Genomic DNA, 26565 nt, shown 5'->3' with positions numbered 1-26565 from the left:
AATATTCACATTTTCCCGTTTTTATTCCACATTTTCATATGGTGTGCAAAATACATATCACCGGTGCATGCCGAAGTTTTTAGCACCGTTAGAGAAAGGTTAACAACATTCACTAATATGTTGAAAAAACACATAATTCATTGTTTATTGTAACTACAGACAGTTGGTAGAATTCCATTTCGAATTGTTGGGTAATACAGTAGAATCGCGATATAACGAAATCCAAGGGACCAAAAAATGTTAATTCGTAATAACGAATTCCCACATATAACGAATTTTTTTAAATCATACTTAGTATGTATATGTTGCGCGCCGTTGCAAAAAATATTGCGCGGCTTTTCAAAAAGATCGCAAGTTCTGCAAACAAAGGAGGAAGGGGGGCATAGGGAACTGAATATCTACATATTTTCACTAGTTTTCTTATTAACCTTACGGTGATAAAAGTGCCGCGGGAATCGATGATACTCGTATGTATTTTGTACACAATATGAGAATGTGATTTTAAAACAGGAAAAACGTAAATATTCATAGTTGCTTTTACTGGCCATATTTAAAGTTGAAATATAACAATTTTGTAATGTTGGGTCTGGTAAATATGTATCTAAAAAGGAGAATAATAACATCAAATATAATAATAATAATATCACAAGTAGCCGCCAAAGCCGAGAACGAGAACGGCTTGCGCGCTACTGACGGCCAGTGTTGTCAGACGTCAAAGAGTAGTTTTCGATATTGAGATTGCGAAATTACGAAATTGCGAAATTACGAGACGGAGAAAAAAAATTTTTTTCCAAAATTTACGCGATGATTTTTTTTTCGCCGTCGCTAAAAATTTCCTAAAATCCGTTAAAATTCTGTTATAATCCTTCAAATTCCGTTTGATCTCTTTATTCCTTCAAAATCCGTATAAAACGGACAAATTCGTATTTGTCCAAATTGTCCGTCATATTTAACCTGTCCGGGAGTATGGCCGTACATGTACGGCCATACCAAACTTTTCTCAAAGGAGTTTGGACGTACATGTACGGCCGATACAAAATATGATTTATGACACGATTTATATCAAAACATGTTAAAAACATGATTTATCGATATTTCGATAATTTTGATATAAATCATGTTTACTGGTGTAAATATCTTTGTTTATTCAAGAAAACATGTTGCTTATAGCATCGACTATAATATAAAAATTTAAAAGTAAAAAAAACAAAAACAAAAACAAATTCACTCCTCAGATACAGTTTTGTCCGGAGAAACTCACACCCAGACAGGTTAATATTCCGAGTTGCTTTTATTGGCCATATTTAAAGTTTAAATAAAACAATTTTGTAATGTTGGGTCTGGTAAATGTTATTCATTTGCAGCGACGGAAATAAATAATTTGTAAAAAAATCGGGAATCAAATCCTAACATAAAATCGTAAAAATACACAAACGTTTCTGTGTTTGCGCGTGTGGCGTGCTTTGTAAGTATGCGTGCATGTCGTACGTCGTAACACGTTACTCCGCTAGTCCAATAGTGTGCAGATTGTCTTACCCGACACTACGCCCCACTTAGGGCGCTTGTCCACTACCCGAAATTCCGTGTAATTTTACTGTCCGGCACGTCAGTTAGCGTTTTAAAATGACGATTGGCTTGGATTGGCTTGTGCTTTTGTCCATCTTTCTTCGGATCGGAGCTCTTGATCGGTGCGTGAACACGTTGCGCGTAAATTCGATCGTAAAATCGTCGTTTTAAAACGCAAACTGACGTGTCGGACGGACGGTAAAATTATTCCGTGTAGTGGACAAATGCCCTTACGATGTAGATAAAAGACGGATGCAATTTGAGGATTATTATTGTCAACAGAATCATTTCATTGAGATAAAAAGATGGATTGTAATTTGAGAATTATTATTGTCTACCATTGAGATAAGCAGGTGGACTGATTATGGGAGAGAATATACTTGAGAATTTTTATGGCCTACAGAAATAATTTCATTGAAATAATAAGAGAGATTATAACTACGTCGCCTACTTTCAAAATCCGCCAGATCCATATAAGTCGATTTTACAAAAAAAATCCAAATTCTCCGAATAACATTTATGTTTCAAAGATTTGTCTATCTTTATATAAAATATTTTAAAATAGAGAATTTTCCCATTTTTTGGAAAGTTTTTCAGTACTCAAAAAAAAACACGAGACACAAATTGATAATGACGTCATCTTAACTTTTGACCTATCTCCGCTCTCTGATTGACCGATATGGGTCAGAAGGCAAGTTTCAGGAATTTGAAATACAACGCTGTTTTTAAGTATTTTTTAGCGGGGTTTTCAAGTATTTAAAAATTTCGAACAATAAAAACCACAACTAGCATTCCGATAGAGTATTTATTTTAAAATCTTATAAAACTGGATCTAGCGGATTTTGAAAGTAGGCGACACAACTGAAGAATTATTATTGCTAAAGTAAATCATTTCACTGACTCATTGACTCTAATTACTAATTACTCAAGCTGATGGGATATTGTATTGAATTACTTTTAAAAATCGCCATAAAACCATCCGCATATGGTGCGGCGGCGCGGCTTGAATAATTTTATCTTAACATTTTTTATTTCCGCGCGGCGCCGCGGCTTTGAAATATTTTTATCATAACATTTTTTATTTGTTATAAATTTACTTAAATGTATTGGCACTTTTTCGTACGGGACAAAAGTGATTTTGTTATACATAATAACGGGATTTCGTTATATAAATGCATTTTTGTATGAAAAATTAGTTTTAGGGAATAAATTCGTTTTTTTTTTTCGATATACGTCATTTTTCGATATATCGCGATTACTTATATCGCGATTCTACTGTATGTCCAAAATTAAACACGGTTATTGGAATGAATTCTAATTTTCATTACATATGTATGATAATATGAGACGCGTTTCGTCTTATTAAGACATTCTCAAGAGTGTTTGAAAATATCTTAATAAGATGAAACGCGTCACATATTATCAAATATGTATATGCAAATTTCAAATGTCCGCCTCCGTGGTGTAATGGTCAGCGTGTTTAGCTACCGTGCTGGAGGTCCCTGGTTCGATTCACAGGGGGGCGAAAATAAATATTAGTGATTTTACACTGTAATATTTATTTAATATTACCCTGGACTGAAGCGCAAGAGTGATCACCTTGCCTTCATGTAAGTAATGATCCAGATAACACTGCGTCAATTTGATGCAGTGCCCTATACACCATTGGCTGCGGATAAGGGTTATAAGTAAGTAAGTATACGTAAATAAAAGTAGAATTAAATCCAATAACCGTGTTTAATTTTGGATATATTACCCAACAATACAAAATTGATTTATAAATGGTTTTGTCTGATGCTCTCAGTGTCGCTTGAAAAGAATTGAACCTTTGCAGAGAAAAATGGTTAAAATGTACAAACATTTCCAGAAGACATCCTCTGTACGGCTGTCAATTTGATGATGGGAGAGACGAGGCTGGATAGATCAGATCTGCCGCGGATGTCGGAACTGGGTTCGCAAAATGAATGGCTGCTTTTCTTCAATGACAGTGGAGTGGAATCGGGCGGCGCAGCCTTCTGACCGAGTGGTAAATCATCTTCCCCTGAAAATAAAGCCACAAAATTTCAAAGCCTAATTAAATACAGTGAAACCTCTATCTATCGTTTTTAAAGGGACCCATTGAAATAAACTACAAACGCGGGAAAACAATGAATGCGGGATAAAGAAGTCAATACACAAGGAGATACGATCGAGTAAAGATACCGTCCTCCCAATCTGCATAACCATTCGTAGGTGGAAATTTCAAGAATACAAGTTTTAGATGTTAATAAATGTATTTATTAAAAAAAAAATACAAAGTTGAACAGAACCCAAAGATCTTCAGACCTCTTCTGCTGTATCCATCACACAAGCTTTCGATAGTCTGTATCCCACACGTTGAAATATTGTCGTCGAATGTAACAAAATTGAGAAAATAAAAAAAAAGTAAAAAAACAGACAAATTATATAAATTATGTAGCATAATTCAAATGATGAATGCGGTAAAATGGTGGATAGAAACGATCGATGCGATCTATTTTTGTATGAAGTGAATTTGGGGTAGAAGAAATAAACGACACATCCGGGAAAACGATTATTCGAGGAACGATAGATAGAGGTTTCACTGTACCTAGTTTCCGTTTAAACCAAAAGTTAATGTTGAAGTTAACCAAAAGGGATTTTTTTTCATGTAACGCGGTGGAACGGCATTCTGGCATCATTTTTTACGGATATTTTTTTAAATTTTCTAAATCAATTAGACGAAATAATGTCTATAAGATCAAGAGCATTACATCGCCATATTGCGAATGTGGACAAGATGTAGGGGATGCAAACTATACGTTCTTTCAGTGTCCGCTGACAACAGAGAAGGAGAACTTTCTAAATAGCTTAACACGGGCAGGAATCCAACTCCCCACCCAAGTATGCACCCTTCTTTCTGAACCTAATTCTAGAATTGCGGGCATAATTTCTAAAATGATAAAGCTAAACGCATTTAAACTATGAAATTTTGTATTAATTGTTATTATTATTTTGTATTAAAATAATACTAGACTCTGCCAGAAACATCTTTTCACTGGGTGAATGTTTGTGCTTACTTAATTACGATCTATATTTACAACATTTTGAGTGTGTCCAAATACTTGTTATATACGTTGTGATAGTGATATAATGAAAGAATGCAAGGCTGAGATAAGCATTATCGACAAAATTCAGAAAGGTGTATTGAGATGGTTTGGGCACGTGACTCGAACGAGTGAAGAAAGGAAGTTGAACAAATTTATGAGGCGAATGTGGTTGGTAATAGAAGCAGAGGAAGATCGATCAAAACTTGGCATGATCAAGTATTTCAAATACTTGAAAGTGGTCTAGTCAGGAGTCGGAATAATCAGCGTGTATGTGTGAGAAGATGCAGTCGAAGTGCGTTTCTCTAAGATAAATGGGCAGCAAAATGTTGTATGATAGATGTTCGAATGGTGATATAAGGAAAGATTGCAAGGGTGAGATAAGCGTTATTGACAAAATTCAGTAAGGTATATTGAGATAGTTTGAGCATGTGAATCGAATGGAGTTTGATATATCACTCACTCCTTTCAACAACGTCATATATCAAAAAACTTGATTTTTCAGGAGATCGTTTTTAAAGTTTAAAAATATAGTGCAATGTATTAAAAATAAATATGAAGCCACTTATTGAACTTTTTACTGTGCAATAAATCTTTTTAAGTTAAACGTGAAGGTTTTTTTCTCAATTTGAAAAATATTTAGTTTATTTAAAAAAATAATTAAACAATACCTTTTCTTCAAAATTAAAAAACGACACTTTCTGTCCTGTAGCGGGTAAATATTATGTTAAAAATATGCCGCTTTTGCTGGGATAGAGTATATTTTCTGAGCATTCCGAAAATATGCACAACTGAAAATTGACGATTTTTGATTTATGATGTTCTTGAAAGGAGTGAGCGATATGAGCACCACACTGTCACGAACTGTGAGATAAACACGCGTTGACCACAGTCGGAGATGTCACAGAGTGTGTGCCAACGGCGGGTAAGAGTCAAAAGAAGAATGGAAATATTTTGACTTACAATCTAATGAAAAGCTGGTGTCATTCTTCGGAACATCTTGGCTTTCAAATATGTCTTCAGACTGTGTGGATTTTAGACTCCTTTCTTTTTTCATCGGTGTACTTAAAATGTCATCATTTTTAATTTGATCGATGTCAAGTTCGTTTAGTAAAGATTCTTTCACCGGTTCATCACTCTTAGAAATTGTCTCATCATCAGAGCTATCAGAGTCGGCAGGTTTGATGATTCTAGTTAAAGGTTTTTTTCCTTGAGTAGATTCTTCTAATTCATCTTCAGAATTATCGGTGGTACTGTCTTCATCTTCATCAGCTGAACCAGCGTCTTCATCGTCATCAACCTCCGCTTCTTCATCGAGAAATCCACATTTATCTTTAGTTTTATCCGGTTTCGTTAATATCACATCATTTTCTTCCGGTTCAGACTCTTCTTCTGATTCACTACTGTCTTTTTCTTCATCATCCTTTTCAGCTTCATCTCCTTTTCCGCAAGTTTCCAATTCTTCTTTCTCTAACATTTCTTCACAATCTGAGAGATTATCATTTTCTTCTTTCTTCTTTAACGCCATTTCCTCCAATCTCTTTGTCCATTCTTGCGTCCGTTGGTCGGTCATTTTGTCTTCCAGATCCCGTTTTAATTTCAGAAGTGAAGATCCCGGTTGGATTCTACAAAATAAATAATAAGAATTAGTCGCACCGAGTGTAGGAGTCAAGAGGCTTTATTGTTGATGCTAAAAAGTATCTTTCATAGTTTTTAAATAAAATATACTTTATAGAAGATTCTTAAAAATTTTACTGGTAGCTATAGGTTATTTGTACCATATGTTATACCAGGGATGGCAAACCTACGGGACGCGAGACAATTTTTTCAATTTTTTGTTTTGTTTTTCAAGAGAGGTCCGAATCTGGATTATAATCACAAACATGAAAAACGCTAGAAAACATCCTATTGATTTTATTATTTTAGCTTATAACTTGACCAGTTAATTTATTTACAACGTTTTGAGTGTGTCCAAATACTTGTTCACAAAATCTGGATTATCTCCAATTACAGGAGTTATTTTTTTTTAAATCTCAACACAGATGAAATTCAACTATGTTGAGATGTCACATAAACATCATACAAAAATAACTTGGATAAAAATAATCGGAGATAATTCAGATTTTCGAACAAGTATTTGGACACACTCAAAATGTTGATGGGATACACATGACACAAGTGAAAAAGCTCGGGGTGAAGTTCATCGGTGCTACATATATGGGAAAGGAAATGGAGGAAGAATAGTGGGTATGTTTTATAAAGAAGAGGAAATGGAGAACAGTAGCAATAGCTAGTGCCCTCACAGTTGCATGGACGGTTGCTACTTGTACGATTAAATGTATACGGCTGCGTAGTTTCTTACCTGCGTTCTTTCTCCCGTTCAATTTCTTCCGGAGTTTTCATTGCCGCATGGATGAGGAATTTTTTCTTCAACAGCTCCACACCGGATTGCACTTCTCCAGATATTAGATCAATAAAACAACCCGGTGATCCGGTTAATTTTGGTTTGAGCGTAGGAAGGGGAACACTGCATGAAATGTTCTGCGAAGATGTTGAGGGTTCGGGATATCCTGTAAAAATAATTGACAATTCGTAGAATGGATAGATAGGCGATATGCAATATCTTGCTTATCGCCATAAAGCAATATCGTCTGACCAATCAAAATGTCAACAACGTCATATATCAAAAATCGTCAATTTTCAGTTGTGCATGTATTCGGAATGCCCAGAAAATGTACTATATCCCAACAAAAGTGGCATATTTTTAACTTAATATTTACCAGCTACAGGGCAGAAAGTGTTGTTTTTGCATTTTGAAGAAAAGGTATTAAACAAATATTATTATATTATAATTTTTTTTTCTTCGTAATATACTAAATATTTTTCAAATGGAGAAAAAACCTTCAGGTTTTACCTAAAAAGATCTGTTGCACAGTAAAAAGTTGAATAAGTGGCTTGATATTTATTTTTAATACATTTTATTATAGTTTTTTTGATTTATGACGTTGTTGAAAGGAGTGAGCAATTTATGGTATGGAAAATTGCTTACCATCAGATTGAGTTTTACAGTGGGGAACTAGTGAGTCGATTCCGGAGTGATCATTACAGGAAAATAATTCTCTATCATCCTTCTCATTGCTACTTTTTCCATTAACATAATCCACTTCATTAAAATTAATTTCTGTGTCCATTTCAACATCACTTTGAATTGTGTCAGGTGAATTGTTTGTGATTACAATAGAACAAGTTTTATTATCATCGTGGACTTTATTTGAATTGATGCTGGGATCTGTAATGATACCAGTTTCTGTGCTGGTAGATCTATTAGTTTCTTGAATCTTCTCAGAATTCTTCATCTCGTCATCGGCGTCGTATGAAGACTCCCGAGGAATATCAGCTACACCATTAGTGATGCTGTCCTCTGTTGAATCAGTTTTTTCTTCTTTTTCGAAGGTATTCAATAAATTTTTACAGGCATTTAAAATTTGAATAGGTGTATCTATCTCCGACATATGATGATTTTCTGGCGCTTGGGAATCTTCCTCTACAGTTTTATTACTTTCAATCGCAGTTTCAATATTATTTTGAGCTTCAGCCTCATCAGATTCACTTTCGCTCTTACACAGTTCTAACATATCTTTTTCACGTTCTTTTAATTGTTTCCTGGAAAGAAACGGAGAAAATTATTATAGTTTCTCAAATTTTTTAACTATGTATATATATATATATATATATATATATACATATATATATATATATATATATATATATATATATATATATATATATATATATATATATATATATATATATATATATATATACATATAAATACATATATCGTAGTCGTACAGGAGAAAGTGACCAACTACCAAAACGTAAAATGTTCAGGAGGGCCATTAAAATCACTTTTGCTTGGCAAGAAAATAAACATCAATGCAGTTAGTCATTTTTAACATGTCAGTATGAATAAACTTCCAAGTTTAAAATCGCTTTGAGATTTTTTCAGGGCAATATTAAGCTAGTGGATATCAAAATAGTCAATGTTTTTGTAAAAAATGCACTTGGTCACTTTCTCCTGTATGACTACGATATATGTATATTGATTTAAAAAATCATACACATAGTTAACATATTTTTTACAGTGACCTACCAAGCCACCTTATTTGTCTTGTCGGTGGAGTTCTTATTACATACATTTTGTGCTGTGGTCCCGTGGTTAGTGTTGTGAACTCTTAAGTCAGAGTTTCTCGGTTCGAGCCCACTCTACCACAATTTGATACCTATTTCTAATAATGAGCCGCTTAGGCTCACAGAAATAGTATGAATTTGAAATATTTGTGTAAAAAATAAAAACACAAATATTTCTCTTTAAAAAACAAAAAAAAACATACTCATAATTTTTTAGCTGGTCTTCGTTCATTTTGAAGCCGAGTTTCTTATTTCCAGGAACGAGAGTGATTTTCTTCTTGGCCAGAATATCCCTCAGGGACACTTGCTTGGGTCGGTGGTACGGCAAGGAGACCTCCTTTTCTCGGAGCATTCTACTCGACTCACTTTTAATTTTATGCATCTGTTCCATAGCTTGTTTTGCTGACATCTACAAAATAAAATTTGATCTGGTTAATTTATACAAATATATGAAAAAAAATTGAAATTTTTATTGTTTTATAAAAACATATTTAAATAAAACAAAATAGTAAATATACAATACATTTCAATATATAACGTTTCTATAACAAAATAGTAAATATACAATACATTTCAATATATAACGTTTCTACCTCTCCACACTGGTCGTTTGGACCGATTTAGGAAGAAACAAATATTTTTTCAACATCGTTAATAAAATCTAATAAAAATCTCTATTATTAAAGGTCCGCCTCCGTAGTGTAATGGTCAGCACGCTCGGCTACCGTTCTGGAGGTCCTGGGTTCGATTCCCAAGGGGGGTAAAATAAATTTAAGTGATTTTTTCACTGTAATATTTATTCAATATTACCCAGGACTGTTACCTGGAGCGGAGGGCTGATCACCTTTCCTTCATGTGTAAACGATCAACATAACACTGCGTTTATATGACGCAGTGCCCTATGCACCATTGGGGTGCGGATAAGGGTTTTATTATTTATTATTATTATTATTAAAAACATATCAATGTATTAAATACAAATGTCGAAACTGATAACGATGTTATTGGTGATGTTTGGCAACGTTACAAAGTAAAGCAAAAGTGATTCACCAATATTTCCTTTCGAATTGTTATTTAAAAGGTCAAAGTGTTCGGATCTGTATAATTATTTCTAGTGATAAAAGTATTTTTTTTCTAAATGGATATCATTGATGAAAGTATGTACTATTATGAACTAAGATTTTCAGTTTTATAACTTTTAATGAAATGTTTTAAAATCGACCTAACAAGAAGGTATATATTTTATTTTATTTTCTTTTTTTGGATCACATTCATTTAGAGATTAGAAAAAAGTTCATCAAAGTTATGTGCGGATACTTCTCTATATTATTTTTCAATTATTTTTCAATATATAAAATTTGGACACCGAGACCCACCGAACGATTAGAAAATGTAATATTTCTTACGTTACTTCCAGGTAGCCGAGCGGGTCATTCTGATGGGAGAGTAGTTATAACTCGCAGTGAGTTATTTTTAATGTTAAACCCAAACAATATGTCAAGATTCTCGCCTAAGAAATGTAATAAGCAACTACTGACTTACGTTGTCAGCAAGTTAGGATATAACGAATGTGATTGCAAGGCCATGTAATCCTGCATCATTGGAGTTCGGATTATCGACTTTGCACGCACAAATTCGATTCTCCGAGTGCCTTTTACATATTGCATATCGCTTAGAAATAAAAAATGACAACCACGAGATAAAGAAGGAAAAGATAATTTAGCCAGGAGAAAACAGACGATAACTTCTGTTTTCTAATGTAATAATAATAATAAAACCCTTATCCGCACCGAATGGTGCATAGGGCACTGCGTCATATAAACGCAGTGTTATCTTGATCGTTTACACATGAAGGAAAGGTGATCAGCCTTCCGCTTCAGGTACCAGTCCAGGGTAATATTGAATAAATATTACAGTGAAAAAATCACTTATATTTATTTTACCCCCCCCTTGGGAATCGAACCCGGGACCTTCAGAGCGGTAGCCGAGCGTGCTGACCATTACACTACAGAGGCGGACATTAGTATTATCCATTTAAATTCCAAGCTTACATCTTTGTCACTCGTATCTATTACAACAGTATGTGGAGCAGAGGACAAAATATTTTTTTTCCAATTGGAATGTAACTGTCTACCTAGATTTTTTTTTGAAATTTTGGGGGACCGGAAAGGGTTAATGGGGGAGGAGGAAGTAGCAGAGCAACAATCTTCTAGCACAATTAGAGAAATGCTGAAAGCATGGGAAATCATACGTTAAGAAGCATCACTTTAGTAAAGATGTGCTACAAATTTATTAAATGACACATTTTTGCCAAATGTTTAAGCGACAGCAAAAACAAATATCGCTCACTCCTTTCAAGAACGTCATAAATCAAAAAACTTCAAGAGAGTGTTATTAAAGTTTAAAAATAAAGTACAATGTATTAAAAATAAATATCAAGCCACTTATTGAATTTTTTACTGTGCAACAGATCTTTTTAGGTAAAACCTGAAGGTTTTTTCTCCATTTGAACGTCATAAATAAAAAATCGTCTATTTTCAGTTGTGCATGTTTTTGGAATGCCCAGAAAATGTACTATATCCCAGCAAAAGTGGCATATATTTAACTTAATATTTACCCGCTACAGGGCAGAAAGTGTTGTTTTTGCATTTTGAAGAAACGGTTTTGTTTATTTTTTTTTTTAAATATACTAAATATTTTTCAAATGGAGAAAAAAACCTTCAAGTTTTACCTAAAAACATCGGTTGCACAGCAAAAAGATCAATGAGTGGCTTGATATTTATTTTTAATACATTGTATTATATTTTTAAACTTTAAAAACCTTCTCCGGAAAAATCAAGTTTTTTGATTTATGACGTTCTTGAAAGGAGTGAGCGAATTATGTTATGAGAGGTTCCACTGTATGGTCAAAAGAACTGTAAATAAGAAGTACGTACCCTTTGAACTTTTTCTTCTTTTATCACTGATTTCTTAGTACCCTTTTTAGATCCCCGACTTGCAGGCTCTCTGTCACTTAGACTACCATTACACCTCTCCTCTTCACTAACACATGCTTTCTTCTCATCTTCGGAGCTCTCTGAGTCATATAAATTGGAAATAGTCGATTTCAGAGATTGTGTCACCAAATCCATTGATTCATTAACCACACTGTCATTTTTATTCGGAGATGTTTTAGATTTAAACTTATTTTTGAACTTTTCAGCAAATTTATTCCTCTTATCTTTGATTCTGCTCGACAGTACTTTATTTTCAGTATCAGAATCACCAGATTGATCTGTGTCACTATCAGGTTGTCTGACAATCCTTTTCTTATTTCTTATTGGCGAAGATTTTTCACTTTTTTTAGAGGAATTATCAGAGTTATCATTTATCTTTGGATCTTCATATTTTCCTGTTGATGTTTCCGATTCGTCATCGCTGTCGACAAAATGGTGATTTTTGGATTTGGAAATGGTTTTCGACATTGTAAATATTTCGTCATCACTCTCACTTTCGTCTGATTTATTTTTCGCACGTAAAGAATAGTCAGATTTGCGTAGAGGATTATCAACATCTTTCGTAATTTCTTCGGAAAATAGAGCGGGATCCGTTTCGGATAATTCAGTCATTTTGCATAATAAATATCTCTTATTAAATAAACATAGTGTAATTTAATTTGAAATAATTATTTGTTATGAATTCCTTTCCGCGAAATCACACCAAAATAAAATCGGTAACAGACACAAATCATGCGGCAGTAACAAACTTGACAGAACTGTCAACTTTGCCGCCAAAACAATTGTATTGCCAGTATTGGGTAAAGAAATTACCAATTAAACATATCTGTATGAAAAAATCGATTATCCAATTTGTCCATAAAATATCGTTATAGGTACAAGGTGGATTTGTAATGATTACGAATCATGGTTCTGTAACTTTAATTTCAATGAGAGTAGTTTCTCTTGTATTGTTTTACAAAAATATTAGTAATATTAGTATAAAACCACTCACCGAGATTTTTTTATTTACCGGTTTCGAGACCTACCCGTCTCTTCGTCAGGACAATCATGCAAACAATACTACACGTCACTACCATAGCACTATTCACACTTATAATTTTTCTTTCAAACCCTTATCCGCACCCGATAGTGAATAGGGCACTGCATCATATAATATAATTGGATATATTACAACCTATGAGTATAGGCAATATAATTGGATATATTTAATCTTAGCTTGAGCCATAAAAAGATGGAAAGACGTGGAGGCGCTATGCTTCTATAGCTCGTCGATCATATTTGGGACTATGAAATTGTAATAGTTTGCAACGGGCATACTGAGTTGTGACGTATTCATGATGCGGCGAGTTATGATTATTGTACAAATAGACCGTGCTGTTTAAATCACGAAGCTCTTCCCGAACACTACCGAACTTAGTCGAACACTATCCAAATACCCTCTTATTTGATTTCAAATATAAAAAATAATATTAAAGTTTTCGCTATATAATAAGTAAGTCGTTAGTCTGTTGTTTTCGTATCGGCCGTTAGACGTGCAAATATTTACGGAAAATTGTGAATTTATTTTTTACAAAAGTTGCCACAACTCATAGTGACTCATAGTCTGTGGTTATTCAAACTGGTTCTGGAAAGTAACCGAGTGATAGTATTTTTTGTGGTTGATGGTACTTTTTTTTTATCAATTTCCGCGAAATACAGTCATGTTATCTACAGAGTGATAATATATATTTTTTCTTCATTCTGTGATGAAGTTTTTGGCCGAAAATAACGCAGGTATGTCATAACAATAATATAACATAATTGTAAGTTAAATATATTTAAAAAACGTTTTCAATTCAAGCCTAATAATTCATATGAATGTTCCAGTATATTCAATTGGTTTGTATGGAGTATTGGGAAAATTGAGATTTGAAAAAAATAAGCAGAGTAAAAAAATGGATAGCATTTGAGGCGGGAGAATCGATAGCCAGCAAATTAATTTCTTCGAACCCAGGTAACATTTAACGTAATTGTTTTTTTTTGTTTAAAATACCGTTTTTGTATTGATTTTTTTTCTTTGAAAAAAAAATATGGTTTTGAAAAGCCAACAGTTATTGATCGTTAAGGAGTTAATTTTTTGTTTCAAAATATAAGTATGAGTATTCTAAAAACAAAACGAAATACAATATATTTTCGAAAAAAAAATTGAGTGTGAAGTAACGTTCGGCTCTCAGCGCAGCCGGCCGCCAACTGAATTCTATTATTGCACGTAAAGCCTTAAAACACCGTTGTTACTTAAAAAATAAGTTTTTCTTCAAAATAAATATATGATTCTCTTTTCTGTCTATTTACCCAGACTGAGCCACAGCAACAGCTGTTTGAAAGCACAAAAAAATATATTTAAATAATTCAGTTATAATGACCGAATATTAGAGAAAAAGATTTTTTTTTTAAAAATATAAATAATGGGGAAAAAATTGAGTCAGTGAATTACTTCTTTGACACTAAACAAACCTTTTTATGGATCTATTTGTCAATTGTTTGTGTCATATTTGAACAAAAATATATATATAAATATACAATTAAACTGTATATATTACACTATATTAACAAATTATATCTAACAAAAATAATTTTAGAAAGTAAGAATGTTTATTTAAATGGCTAGTAATCTTTTTTATCAGGCATTGTTTATTTGATAATTCTGATCTTCAACTAGAATTGCACCTACTACTAATATCTATATAAAGCGAATAATCCAATAATCAATCGGTTGATCATAAAAATATGTATCATCATGTATGTATGTAGGATTGTGCATGTTTGTGTGTGTAAATGTCTCTTCACACACCTGAATGTGTGTTTGTGAAAATGTTACGGTCTGTGCAATGTTCTCATATCAAATCTATAATTTTCCACGAATACAATTACAGGACATCGAAGTATAAGGACATGGATCATTCTGACAAATATCTCGAAGTATACAAAACAATTAGTCGTAAAGATGTGGAAAGCTTAGTGAGTTTGGTCAAAGAATGGAGTAAGGAGATTTGTGAAGACGATATAGAATCTTTAATTGGAAGAGCTTACGAGGATCTGAAGTTGAACAATGTGAAACTTTCTGATGAGATGGAGTATGCAGTGTGTGAAAAGTTGGTGCAACTGCGCTTCTATATGCCCAGCAATTCAACAATTGATACCAACATAAGTGTAGAAGAAGTCAACAATCGTCTGAGATTGGTGTTGCGTGAGATAGATATTTTATTGATGGGTGGTCCAGTGGATGCCAAATTCCTGCATCGTATCAAGTTTGTAGCAAGCGGAATGTATATTCTGAAGCAGCAGATAAAACCCCGCTCTGCTCTTCCATGGGATGAAATGATCTTCTGCCTTGTCATGTTTGTGTCGATATACACCGTTCCTAAAACAATGAATGTATTCTACAAGTCTGTTCTTACTGTGAGCAAAGTCCTGGATAATCTGAGCAGCTTCAAAACTGCGCTGCAGCAAGTTCAGATGGCGAAGGAAGAGCAGGTTGTACGACGGAAGGTAGTAGCAGCTGTTCTGGAACAAGCTCCGTACTTGGCACAGCTGTATCAGGACTATAAGGAGGTTAGAGACGTATACTCGCTGGAGACCGTGAAGAGCTTCCTTGATGAGGATGTTCCTCTGCAAAGAGCACTGCAGGTAATTTAACCTCATTCTAGTTGGTAATCAGTGACATGTAAGGGTCACGGTGGCTACCTGGTTAAGTTTATTATGATAGCTTCCCAATAGTTGAACTAAGTTTAATAAATCTTTCTACTAATTGGGGGACTCCTCTCACACACTCATATCTGATTGGGTACAACACTCTCATATAATGTGTATGGGCATCTCACTATCTTCACTGCAGAACCTGCACCTTGTATTAGAAGTGAGACTCGTACTTGTGAAGTCTTTATGTCTAGTTGGCGGTAATAGTTTTACTTGTAATATACCTCTTTTCATAGATATAACCAGTGATGGGATTGAACATTTTCAAGAACCGGTTCGCCCTTTAGGTACTATCTCTACCCCTCCCTATAAAAATAGTTTTTACATTTATTTGTTTTTTATTCTGCACATAAACAGATCATTCATATAACAATTGAAGATGCTCCAATTATAATAGTAGGTACAGATTTAAAAGTAATGTAACAATGTTGTAGAGCATAAATCATAATATATATATATATATATATATATATATATATATATATATATATATATATATATATATATATATATATATATATATATATATATATATATATATATATATATATATATATATATATATATATATATATATATATATATATATATATATATATATATATATATATATATATATATATATATAACGTGGTAATATTTTCCTTTTGAAAATTAAGTGTAAATAATATGTAAAGTGGGTGTATAATAATAAAATAAACAATGTGTTGCTTTGTAATTAAAGTTTATTCTTAATTTATCTTTATAATAATTTTTATATCTATCTATCTATCTATCTATCTGATTCTGACAGTTAATAATATTATCGGAAGTCTTTTGTTTAATTCTGAGCGACGCATGCGGCATCTGGTGGTAGAACTGTTTTATGTAGGTACTTTTTGTAAGTACTTAATAAAATGTATAGGTAGGTACCTAGTTATTTTATTACATCTCCCCCCTTGGGGAAGAAAATTCATAGTAAAATTTTCACTCGTCCTCCGGATCATCTTCTTGTAGTGAAGGGACTGGTATAAGTTTAGTGATATGATAAAGTTTTTTTTCTTTCTTTCTTTCTTTTTTCCTTCTTTTTTTCTTTCTTTTTTTTCTTTCTTGTTTTTTTTTTTTTCTTTCTTTTTTTTTCTTTTTTCCGTTCTTTTTTTTCTTTCTTTTTTTGTATTTTTTTTTTCTTCTTGACCCTTTTAAAGTAGACACAGTTTTTTTTCAATCCATTTGTTTTTTTCTTTTGAATTCCTTCATTTTTATTCAGATCTCTTAAAGTATCTTCTAATATAACCAAATGTACAACTTTTAATTGTTCATCTGCATTTTCATTCGATTCTAAAACTGGATTCCTGCTTAGACAATCTACTTCTAAATTCTTCTTTCCTGGAGTATATTTTATTTTATCTTTCGTAGAAGTTTTTTCTACTTTATTTTTATTTTCATTTTTCAAGCACTGTTTCTGTGTTTTTTGTATGTCTTTATTTTTATTCTGATCTTTTAAATTATCTTCTAATTTAACCAAATTTACAACTTTTAATTGTTCATCTGCATTTTCATTCGATTTTGATACTGGATTCCTGCTTAGACAATCTACTTCTAATTTCTTCTTTCCTGGAGTATATTTTGTTTTATATTTTGTAGTATTTTTTTCTACTTTATTTTTATTTTCATTCTTCAAGCACTTTTTCTGTGTAATTTGTAAATCTTCATTTTTATTATTAATCTTATCATCCTCCTTTGTTTTAAACCAGCACCTTGCTTCAGAGTGATATCGAGTTCCCTTATTTAAATTTTCACAAATCTTACATGGACTTTTATCTTTAATTTTATCACTAGTTCTTAGATTTCCACGTCTTCTTTGATTATCTTCTAATCGTTTTCTTTGATCATCTTCTAATTTTTCTCTCTCACTCCGAACATATTGTAGTAATTGTTTTAATACATCTAATGTTTCATAATCCATTTCCAATTAACAAAATTGTCGTTTTATAACGTGGTAATATTTTCCTTTTGAAAATTAAGTGTAAATAATATGTAAAGTGGGTGTATAATAATAAAATAAACAATGTGTTGCTTTGTAATTAAAGTTTATTCTTAATTTATCTTTATAATAATTTTTATATCTATCTATCTATCTATCTATCTGATTCTGACAGTTAATAATATTATCGGAAGTCTTTTGTTTAATTCTGAGCGACGCATGCGGCATCTGGTGGTAGAACTGTTTTATGTAGGTACTTTTTGTAAGTACTTAATAAAATGTATAGGTAGGTACCTAGTTATTTTATTACATATATATATATATATATATATATATATATATATATATATATAATATATATATATATATATATACATATATATATATATATATATATATATATATATATATATATATATATATATATATATATATATATATATATATATATATATATATATATATATTTCATATCATTTTTTCTTTCAAACCCTTATCCGCACCCCAATGGTGTATAGGGCACTGCATCATATATACACAGTGTTATCTTGATAGTTAACACATGAAGGAAAGGTGATCAGCCCTCCGCTTCAGGTACCAGTCCAGGGTGATATTGAATAAATATTAGAGTGAAAAAATCACTTATATTTATTAAACCCTCCTCTGGGAATCGAACCTGGGACCTCCAGAACGGTAGCCGAGCGTGCTGACCATTACACTACGGAGGCGGACAGATATATACATATATATATATAAGCTCTGTAACAAAGTAGGTATCTACATCCTACATGAAATAACTATGATATAACTACTATAATTTTTTTTATTTAAATCAGTCAGTTTTATTTAAATACTTCCAAATCGCCTTTTGGTTGTCGTCTTCATACTTTGATTTTCCTTTTTTAATCCTAGTGTCATCAGCTGTGTGGTTACATTTTCTTAACCAAGTTTGTACTGATGGAACTGGGTCCCAGGTATCTAATGGGAGACCATCAAATCAATCGTCATCAAATTAGCTACATTATTAATATTCAGGCGACTTCTTTTATCTGAATACATAATATTCATTGCAGAAAATCCTCTTTCTGTCTCTGCAGAACTGATTATCTGTTTACCTTTTTGGATAAATCTTGGAATCTCGAGATTATGTTGATTTCTCAAAACATTCTCTTTGTACTACTTACAACAATAAAAAATACTCACAAAAAAATATAAGTAATGTTCATAAATTAAAAAGACATGTAAAAAGCTAATGAAAAAGCTTCAAATGGCAGTCGGTACGCTCCGACACAAAGATATAGAAAGATAGAAAGAAAATGACAGTGTACAAAATGGTACATTGTTGTTCAAGCACATCCAATCATGTACTATCCAATATGCACCCTTTTATAAAGAGCAACTGCGTTTCTCAACCACTATGAGTTATGAAAAAGGCGCCTGATTTTCTATCGCATTTTTTTATGTATTGAATGTTCTTCTGGCCCTGTGTAAGACCGGCAAGTTATAGAAAGGAAAACATTGTTTACTTGTACATTTTTTGAAGCGTATATCTTTCACAATATTCTTTTTACTAAGTGCAATAAGTCAACTGAATTTTCCACTATTTTTTTTCATCTCTCCAAGCAAAAGCACTACATTAAATCAGGAAGAATGATCATACTGAATACTTTGGTCTGATTGTAAAAGGCACTATTTTAATAATCAATTAATTGTACATATTTATTATTGTAGGTACTCGGTGAACAACTCAAGGATACGTTGGAGTCTCCCAACATTTCTTCGTCCCCTCCAGATTACTTCCTAAAGAACTTTCGGCCACTTCTCACCAAGTTACGTGACTCCCTTTCTCATGCCCATACTTTTACTTTCAAGGAAGACACTATGGCTTATTGCAACATCCAAAATGACGTCAAAAAGATGAAAATCGTGATCTCACGCTGGCTCTACTCTATACAAATAGACAAACTCAAACAGGCATTGGAGAAAATAACGGAGACTGAAGATGTAGATGAAATAAATAAAATTGTTGATGATTTTGAGGATATATTTGTTGTAGGCAAAATGGACGCTATGATATTGGATCATAACACAAAAGAGCAGATCCAATTAGAAACACTTCTGGAAGAAATTTGTCTGAATGTTCACGATAAAACTGATTATGAGGACAAGTTATTACAGCAAATAAACAAGATTATCTATCACTCGAAAGATATACAAAGTGTTCTTCGAGAATACTCTTTGGGTTTGGGAATGCTAAGGGCATTTTGCGAATACGTTTACCAGGATAGATTTTATAGAATAAGAGAAAATGGCATTGTCCAAATCAGAATCACCGCTCTTGAGATCCTGAAGAGGCTCAAACCGAACTGTGCGAAGTTTTTAAATTACGATGTTTGCGAAAAGTTGGGAAATTTGATGATAGAATTTTACGAAAGTGTTCGATCTAGGATGGAAGATGGGGGAGACCACTTAGAACAAATCATTATAAAAATGCATAGTATATTTTCCTATGAAAATAACAGCACACGTTGGATTGACGAATACAAAGAACAACTGAGTAAGCACAAAATTTTAAAACCAAAATCAGGTAAAAGAAAGAAACCTCTGGAGAATGGTCAGATAAACACTACTAAAGAAGGGGTTGGTCAGAAAAAGAAAGAACCATTTACAATACAAACCATTTACGAAACATGGGAGGATTTGGGGACAGAGACTAATATGAAGGAAGAAGATGTTAAAAAGACGATTAACTACACAGAATCACCGACAACTAGTAATATAGTCAATAAATTACTAGATGATAAATTGGTTAAGCTGAGGGCAGTTTTGTCCAAATCAGAAAACAACCTTTCATCTATAATAAAGAGTAAAAGTGACAGGTCCAAGATAGAGATAGTAGTCCTCGATATAATGTCTGATCTGGAGATAGCCAAGTGTCTGGTGGGGAATATCTTGTTCATAGAAGAAGTCGCTCCCGTGCTGACCGGTAGAGGTCTACGTAACTACTTGGCACACGGCAATCCTTTATTGGATACATTCTTTACAGACCCATTTATCTCTGTATTTCATAGCGCCAAAATACTGGCAGAAAGTACAATCACCTATGGCCAGAAATTTGGGAAAATCGTTCGTAATGATTTGGATAAACTAGAAAGCAAATATAGAAGAGATTTAGAAATTCTTAACATGCAAGAAAATATGTGTAAGGCATTGAAAGATGGAAATCTCGAAGATTTGAAACAATGTCTCGAGTCAGGAGCCGAAGTCAATTTCAGAAATCTCAAATTACAAACTACTTTGCATCTCGCAGCAAGCGGAACCAATCTAAACATGGTCAAGTATTTGGTTTTAGAGAAAAAAGTCAATCCGCACATGAAGGATGCTTTCGGACAGACTCCCTTACACACTGCGGCCTCTCACGGGCGAAGTGACATAGTACACTACTTGGTAAAAGATGTAGGTTTGCTCATAAGCGAACCTGATCAAATTAAAAGAACACCATTGCATCTTGCTGCTCAAAATGGTAAACTCGAATCTGTTAAAGTGTTAATAAATCTCGGAGCCAGCGTCACCGCCAAAAGCAAGCATGATATTCAACCTTTACAAATGGCAGCCAAAAACAACCATATCGAAGTGGTAAAACTGTTGCTTACATGTGAAGATGTAGATATCCACTGTTGCGAGACTGACACCGGTGTATCAGCGATTCATAATGCAGTAGAATTTGGTCATTTGGAGATGGTTGAATTGTTGCTAGATCACGGTGCTAACCCCAATGCTAAATGTAGAGACTCAGAAAGGCCCTTGCATTTTGCGGCTTGTCACGGTCATTTGGAGATAATGAAAGTTTTGATAAAAAGGGGTGCGAAGATCAACTTAAAGTCAGGAATTTCGGGGCAAACACCGCTGAGCTACGCCATAACTGGAAAGGAAACCGATTATACCGATATGGTGAAATTTCTTCTCGATAGTGGAGCATCCGTCACAGAAACAGATAGTATATCTTCTCAGACAATTCTTCACGCTGCAGCCTTTAGGGACAATACAGACGTTGTTCGACATATAGTTGAAAACGGCGCCGATGTGAATGCGACCAGAAATAATGGTATGACCCCCGTCATGTGCGCAGCTGCAAAGGGGCTCTCAGGAAATGTGAAATATTTGGTAAAACAAGGCGCAGATGTCAGTATAACAGATGAAGTCGGGTTTACAGTTCTGCATCATGCAACTATGGGAGGTTTCAACACCATTGTTAAAATGTTAATAAGCAAAGGAATCGACGTTGATTATAAAAATATAGATTTATTAACTCCTCTACACTTGGCTGTAATAAACGGACACCTGGATGTTACTCAGACACTATTGTCAGAGGGAGCCCAAGTAAATAGTGCTTGTAAAGCTGGATGGACCGCGTTACATTTCAGTGCCACTTATGGCTACGCGGAAATAGCCCGAGTCTTGATCTCCAATGGAGCTGATGCCAATAATTCATCCAATGAGATGAAATTGACTCCACTGCACATGGCGGTGTCTGAGCCATATGCGGATGAAACGATTCAAATTCTGATAGAGAGTGGGGTAGACATCAATGTCGAAGCTCACGATCAGAGAACTCCGTTGCTTCGAGCCTGTATATACGGACACAAGGAAGTGATTATGTATTTAATTAAACAAAATGCTAATGTTAACGCTGTTACAGAAGAAGGATATACTCCGTTAATTGTTGCCGCTGAAAATAACCACTTGGATATTGTGAAAATTCTTCTCGAGTGTGGAGCCGATGTGAATGCAGAAAAGGAAGACGGAGATACAGCATTGTGCATAGCTGCCAAGTACAACAACAAAGAATTACTAGAGGTATTGATGGGCAGCGGAGCAGATGTGAATGCGCCGGAAGGAAAACCTCTGGCGCTTGCCATCAAAGGCGGTCACAGGATCATTATTGAAACCCTTATGAACAATAAAAAAATCAATTTCAATATTTTCAAAGACCCTGTTGGAGATACATTACTGCATCTGGCAGCTCGTAATGGAAACTGGATCATAGGGAGAGAATGCATCAAAAAGGGAGCAGAAGTAAATTGTCCAAATTACGGCGGATTTACACCTTTATCGGTGGCCATTCGTGAGGACCACAAAGAGTTTGTTGATTTGCTACTTTCGAACGGAGCGATACCGAGTAACTTAGATCTTCATTCGCCCGCTAGGAACGGGATGGGCGATATTGTGGAGAGTTTACTTCGCGCTGGGGCTAGAAGTGTCAGACGCAAAGACATGTTAAACCGCTCGGCTGTGGAACTAGCCGTTGCTAACGGATACCTGGATATAGTGCGTTTGTTCTTTCAGTATCAAGACATTGATGTAAATGAAGAAGATGAAATGTATTGTACAATGCTTCATGCTGCAGCTCACCAAAGCCATATCCATGTTATAGAATATTTGTTAGATAAAGGAGCGGATAGAGATTGTAGGAATAAGGTGGGACTTAAGCCGATACACATGGCTATCAACCAAGGACATCTCCCGGTGATTGAATATTTTCTGGATTTGGGAATGAGTGTAAACGATGTTGATCATCAAGGTATAAGTTTATTGCATTACGCGGCGCACGTCGGGCAAGGAGAGGCCGCAGGGTTTCTGATTTCCCGCGGAACCGACATTAATGCCACCACAAGTATGCTACAGCGGCCGCTCCATCGTGCCGCCGTTCAAGGGAGCTCCGACACGGTCCGACGCCTCCTAGCAGCCGGGGCATGCTACAATACCCCAGACAGCACTGGAAAACGGCCTATAGACTATGCTACCGATGACCGAGTAATAGCTCTGCTAAACTCTACCGATCTATTGTTTTCGGCGATTATGAGTGGCGATGCTTCCGCGGTCGAACTGCTTATGACTGAGGGAGCTTCTGCGGGTGCCAAAACATGCGAGGGTTTAACCCCTCTTCATGTAGCTGTCAGACAAGGTGACCTAAAAGTCTGTAATATTCTTCTCAAATGTGATGCAGACCCCAATGCCTTCGATGAAGAAAATAGAACCCCGTTGCACTACTCTGCCGAAATATCCCGATACGACATTACTAGATCCCTTTTATCCAATGGAGCTATATTCCAAGTAGTAGACAAATCAGGGAATACTCCAATAGATTTGACAACGCGTGAAGATATCAAAGACCTGATTGAATTTGTGGCTCGATCTTTCAAAAAAGTACAAAATGGCGATATTAGTGTGATCGATGACCTTCAAAGGACTGAAGATGTAATGGCGGTGAAAGCAGTCATGAGAGCGAAGAATAATAAAAGTAATTCAATAGTGGTTGTAGCCTTGCATGAACAATTTCCTCAAGTTGAAGTATTGCAAAGTATATTGCAAAAAAACTTGTCTTCTAAAAAACATGTCGTCGATATGCTGATTTTTAAGGAACGGTACGACGATGCTCTCTGTCTGCTAAAAATACTTCTGAAAGAAACGAAGAACGCCTTGGGCGAAGACAATCCGGCGGTATTTCAATATTTAGAAGATATTGCTTTCGTACTCTTGAACCAATCGCGGTATTCAGAAGCCTTAGATCTACAAAGAAAAATCTATGAAAAAAGAAGGAACACACTAGGGGAAAAAAATAGTGAGACTCTTAGGACAAAAGTTAGTATTGCACAAATACTGAAAGTACAGGCAAAATACGAAGAAGCCCTGAATATATACGAAGAGGTCTTCGTGGAGCAGAAAAACCGATTGGGAGAGGATCACTTGGACACTCTTTATACCAGGATGCACAAAGCTACAGCACTAGCCTGTTTGAAGAGATACAAAGAGGCTTTGAGTCTGAATAACCAGACATACAATATTTGCTTAAAAGTTTGTCCAAAACATCCCTTGACGTCCAGCGTCCTCGGAAACTCAGCGAGCTTCATGTGCAGCCAAGGGAGGTACGGTGAATCATTGTTGATATTTCAACAGGTCTACGAGGATAAGAAACTAGCTTTGGGGCAGCACCATTCGGAGACATTGAGAGCTATGCACAACATGGCCACAGCGCTCGCGGGACAAAACCGACTCCAAGAAGCTTTAGAACTATTCAATACTGTACGCGGATATCAGAAGACATATTTGGGCCCAGAACACTTTCACACCCTCGAAACGGAGAAGAAAATCTCAGCAGTATTATGTTTACAACAAAAGGGTGTCGAAGCCATGAACATGATCGTGAAAGGTCACAACCTGATGAAAACTACCTTGGGTTCTGATCATCCGGAAATATTAAATAGAGAGAAAATGATCAAAGAGATTAACGTTTCTCGATCAGGAAGAATCACAAATGATGAAGTGGATATTATGAAATCTGCGGCAAGTGGAAACATAAAACAAATAGAGCATCTGATTAAAAATGGATGTGATTTAAATTTACCCGATGTTAATGGTAGAACTGCCTTGTATATAGCAATATGCAATGGCCATGAAGACGTTGTCAAGTTGTTGTTAGATGATTGTGCAGATTCAACGGTTATAACTGTAGATGGTAATACTCTACTACACGCCGCAGCACTGCACAAAGAAGTTGAAATTGCCAGACTAATATTAAAAAACTTAGGCAGTAAAGAGAAGGACAAAATAATCAACTTTAAAAATTACACAATGGGAGCTACGCCACTTCACATAGCTGTGAAAAGTAAGTGCTACGAGTTTGTGAAGTTATTACTACAAAATGGAGCTCAGTTCGATATCAGAAGAGGCTGGGAAGAAAAACTAAAACGCATCGAATGTAGCCAACCAGATCCCATCAGAGACCTGTTAAATTTGACAGAAGAAATATTCCAGACTGCTTCAAATGCATCTACATCATCATCTGACAGCATCCCAGATATCTCTCAAACACTGGACAAGTTAAAAAATGTTGATAATAACGAGTTGAACGCCATTCTATGTGCGAAAAACCATCAAATGTTGACAGCGTTAGAAGTTGCCATAGAACATTCAAACGAGATATTTGCAGAGTTTTTGGTTGCTACTATGTTACAAAAAATGAGTTGACATATAATTAATGGTAACCCTTCAAATGGTATTTAAAGCCAAAGGCTGGAATTATGCACCCTTTAACTGTGTAAATAAGTTATCTGAAGATAAATTTAATTTTACTTGTATCAATGTTTTTTTCAATGGTAACTTTAATTTCTTGATAATACAAATCAACGATAGGCCCCAGATGCCCAAAAACGAAATGAGAAAGAGTTGAAATTATAATTGATATTTGAAGCACTAACTCCATGACTTCCCATTTTTTTTATTGCAAAAGAACTTTGTTTGAAATCACCCTATGTCTTATTATAATTAAACCATGCGCAACCATGATACACAATTTACCCACAATGAAGGTTTGATAGTCCCAAGAATTAACAATAAATATGGAAGTAGAACACTTCAACATATCATTATAAACATTTTTAATTTGTTGCCGATGGAGGTAAGAAGTTGAAATAAAATATGGAAACAAAGGCAAAATAAAGGAATGGGTAAAATGATCAAGAGTTAATTCTATGAAATTGTAAAATAGTTTTAATTGTGATTTTTTTCTTTCTTTAACTAACTAACTAACTAACTAACCATCACGCCGCTTCCCCGTAGGGGTAGGCAGAGAGAATCGAACGCCACACCACTCTGTCTTTGCAAACATTCTTTGCCTCTTCTACATTCATGCATCTCCTCATACATACCCGACGATTATTACGACTCCTGACCCGGCCGCTTTCAAGTATTTGACATACCTGATTGTGCCAAGTTTTCCTCGGTCGTCCTCTGCTTCTTTTTCCTACTACATTCGCTCCATAAATTTGTTTAACCATTCTTTCTTCGCTCATACGCTCCACATGTCCAAACCATCTCTTTATTGTGTGAATATTAGGTTAAAATAGATAAAAACAATAAAAAAAATGTATGTAAAAAGAACTCCACTGACAAGACACACTAGGTGGCTTGGTGGGTCTCTGTAAAAAAATATTAAAAAAATATATAA

General features: G+C 34.5%; 2 protein-coding genes across 2 annotated transcripts in view; one reads left to right on the top strand and one right to left on the bottom strand.

Annotated features, from left to right (window-relative positions):
* Positions 1-12637, bottom strand: part of LOC148301656 (uncharacterized) — a 27170-nt gene extending 14533 nt beyond the window's left edge. The window contains exons 1-6 of the mRNA XM_088272926.1: positions 11798-12637; positions 9065-9270; positions 7720-8333; positions 7033-7240; positions 5634-6295; positions 3426-3607 (exon numbers count right to left, since the gene is read on the bottom strand). Coding sequence (XP_088129052.1) covers positions 3426-3607; positions 5634-6295; positions 7033-7240; positions 7720-8333; positions 9065-9270; positions 11798-12469 — 2544 coding nt within the window. The 5' untranslated portion in view covers positions 12470-12637. The remainder of the gene's footprint in view (positions 1-3425; positions 3608-5633; positions 6296-7032; positions 7241-7719; positions 8334-9064; positions 9271-11797) is intronic.
* Positions 10305-26565, top strand: LOC148301655 (uncharacterized). The gene is made up of 3 exons (XM_088272925.1): positions 10305-10323; positions 14773-15526; positions 19290-26565. Exons 2-3 carry the CDS (start codon positions 14792-14794, stop codon positions 25584-25586), a joined length of 7032 nt encoding a protein of 2343 aa, XP_088129051.1. The 5' UTR covers positions 10305-10323; positions 14773-14791; the 3' UTR covers positions 25587-26565.

This window comes from Brachycentrus maculatus, unplaced genomic scaffold, assembly GCF_059751285.1.
Source record: "Brachycentrus maculatus isolate JH-2025_06_01 unplaced genomic scaffold, ASM5975128v1 h1tg000533l, whole genome shotgun sequence".
Lineage (NCBI taxonomy): Eukaryota > Metazoa > Arthropoda > Insecta > Trichoptera > Brachycentridae > Brachycentrus > Brachycentrus maculatus.
This window is presented reverse-complemented; position numbering and strand designations above follow the sequence as displayed.

Bases quoted from the DNA above. Each gene is read 5' to 3' on its own strand.
- LOC148301655 (XM_088272925.1), top strand. From the start codon at position 14,792: ATGGATCATTCTGACAAATATCTCGAAGTATACAAAACAATTAGTCGT. The intron at 15,527-19,289 runs GTAATTTAACCT...TTATTATTGTAG, and splicing joins CTCTGCAAAGAGCACTGCAG to GTACTCGGTGAACAACTCAA.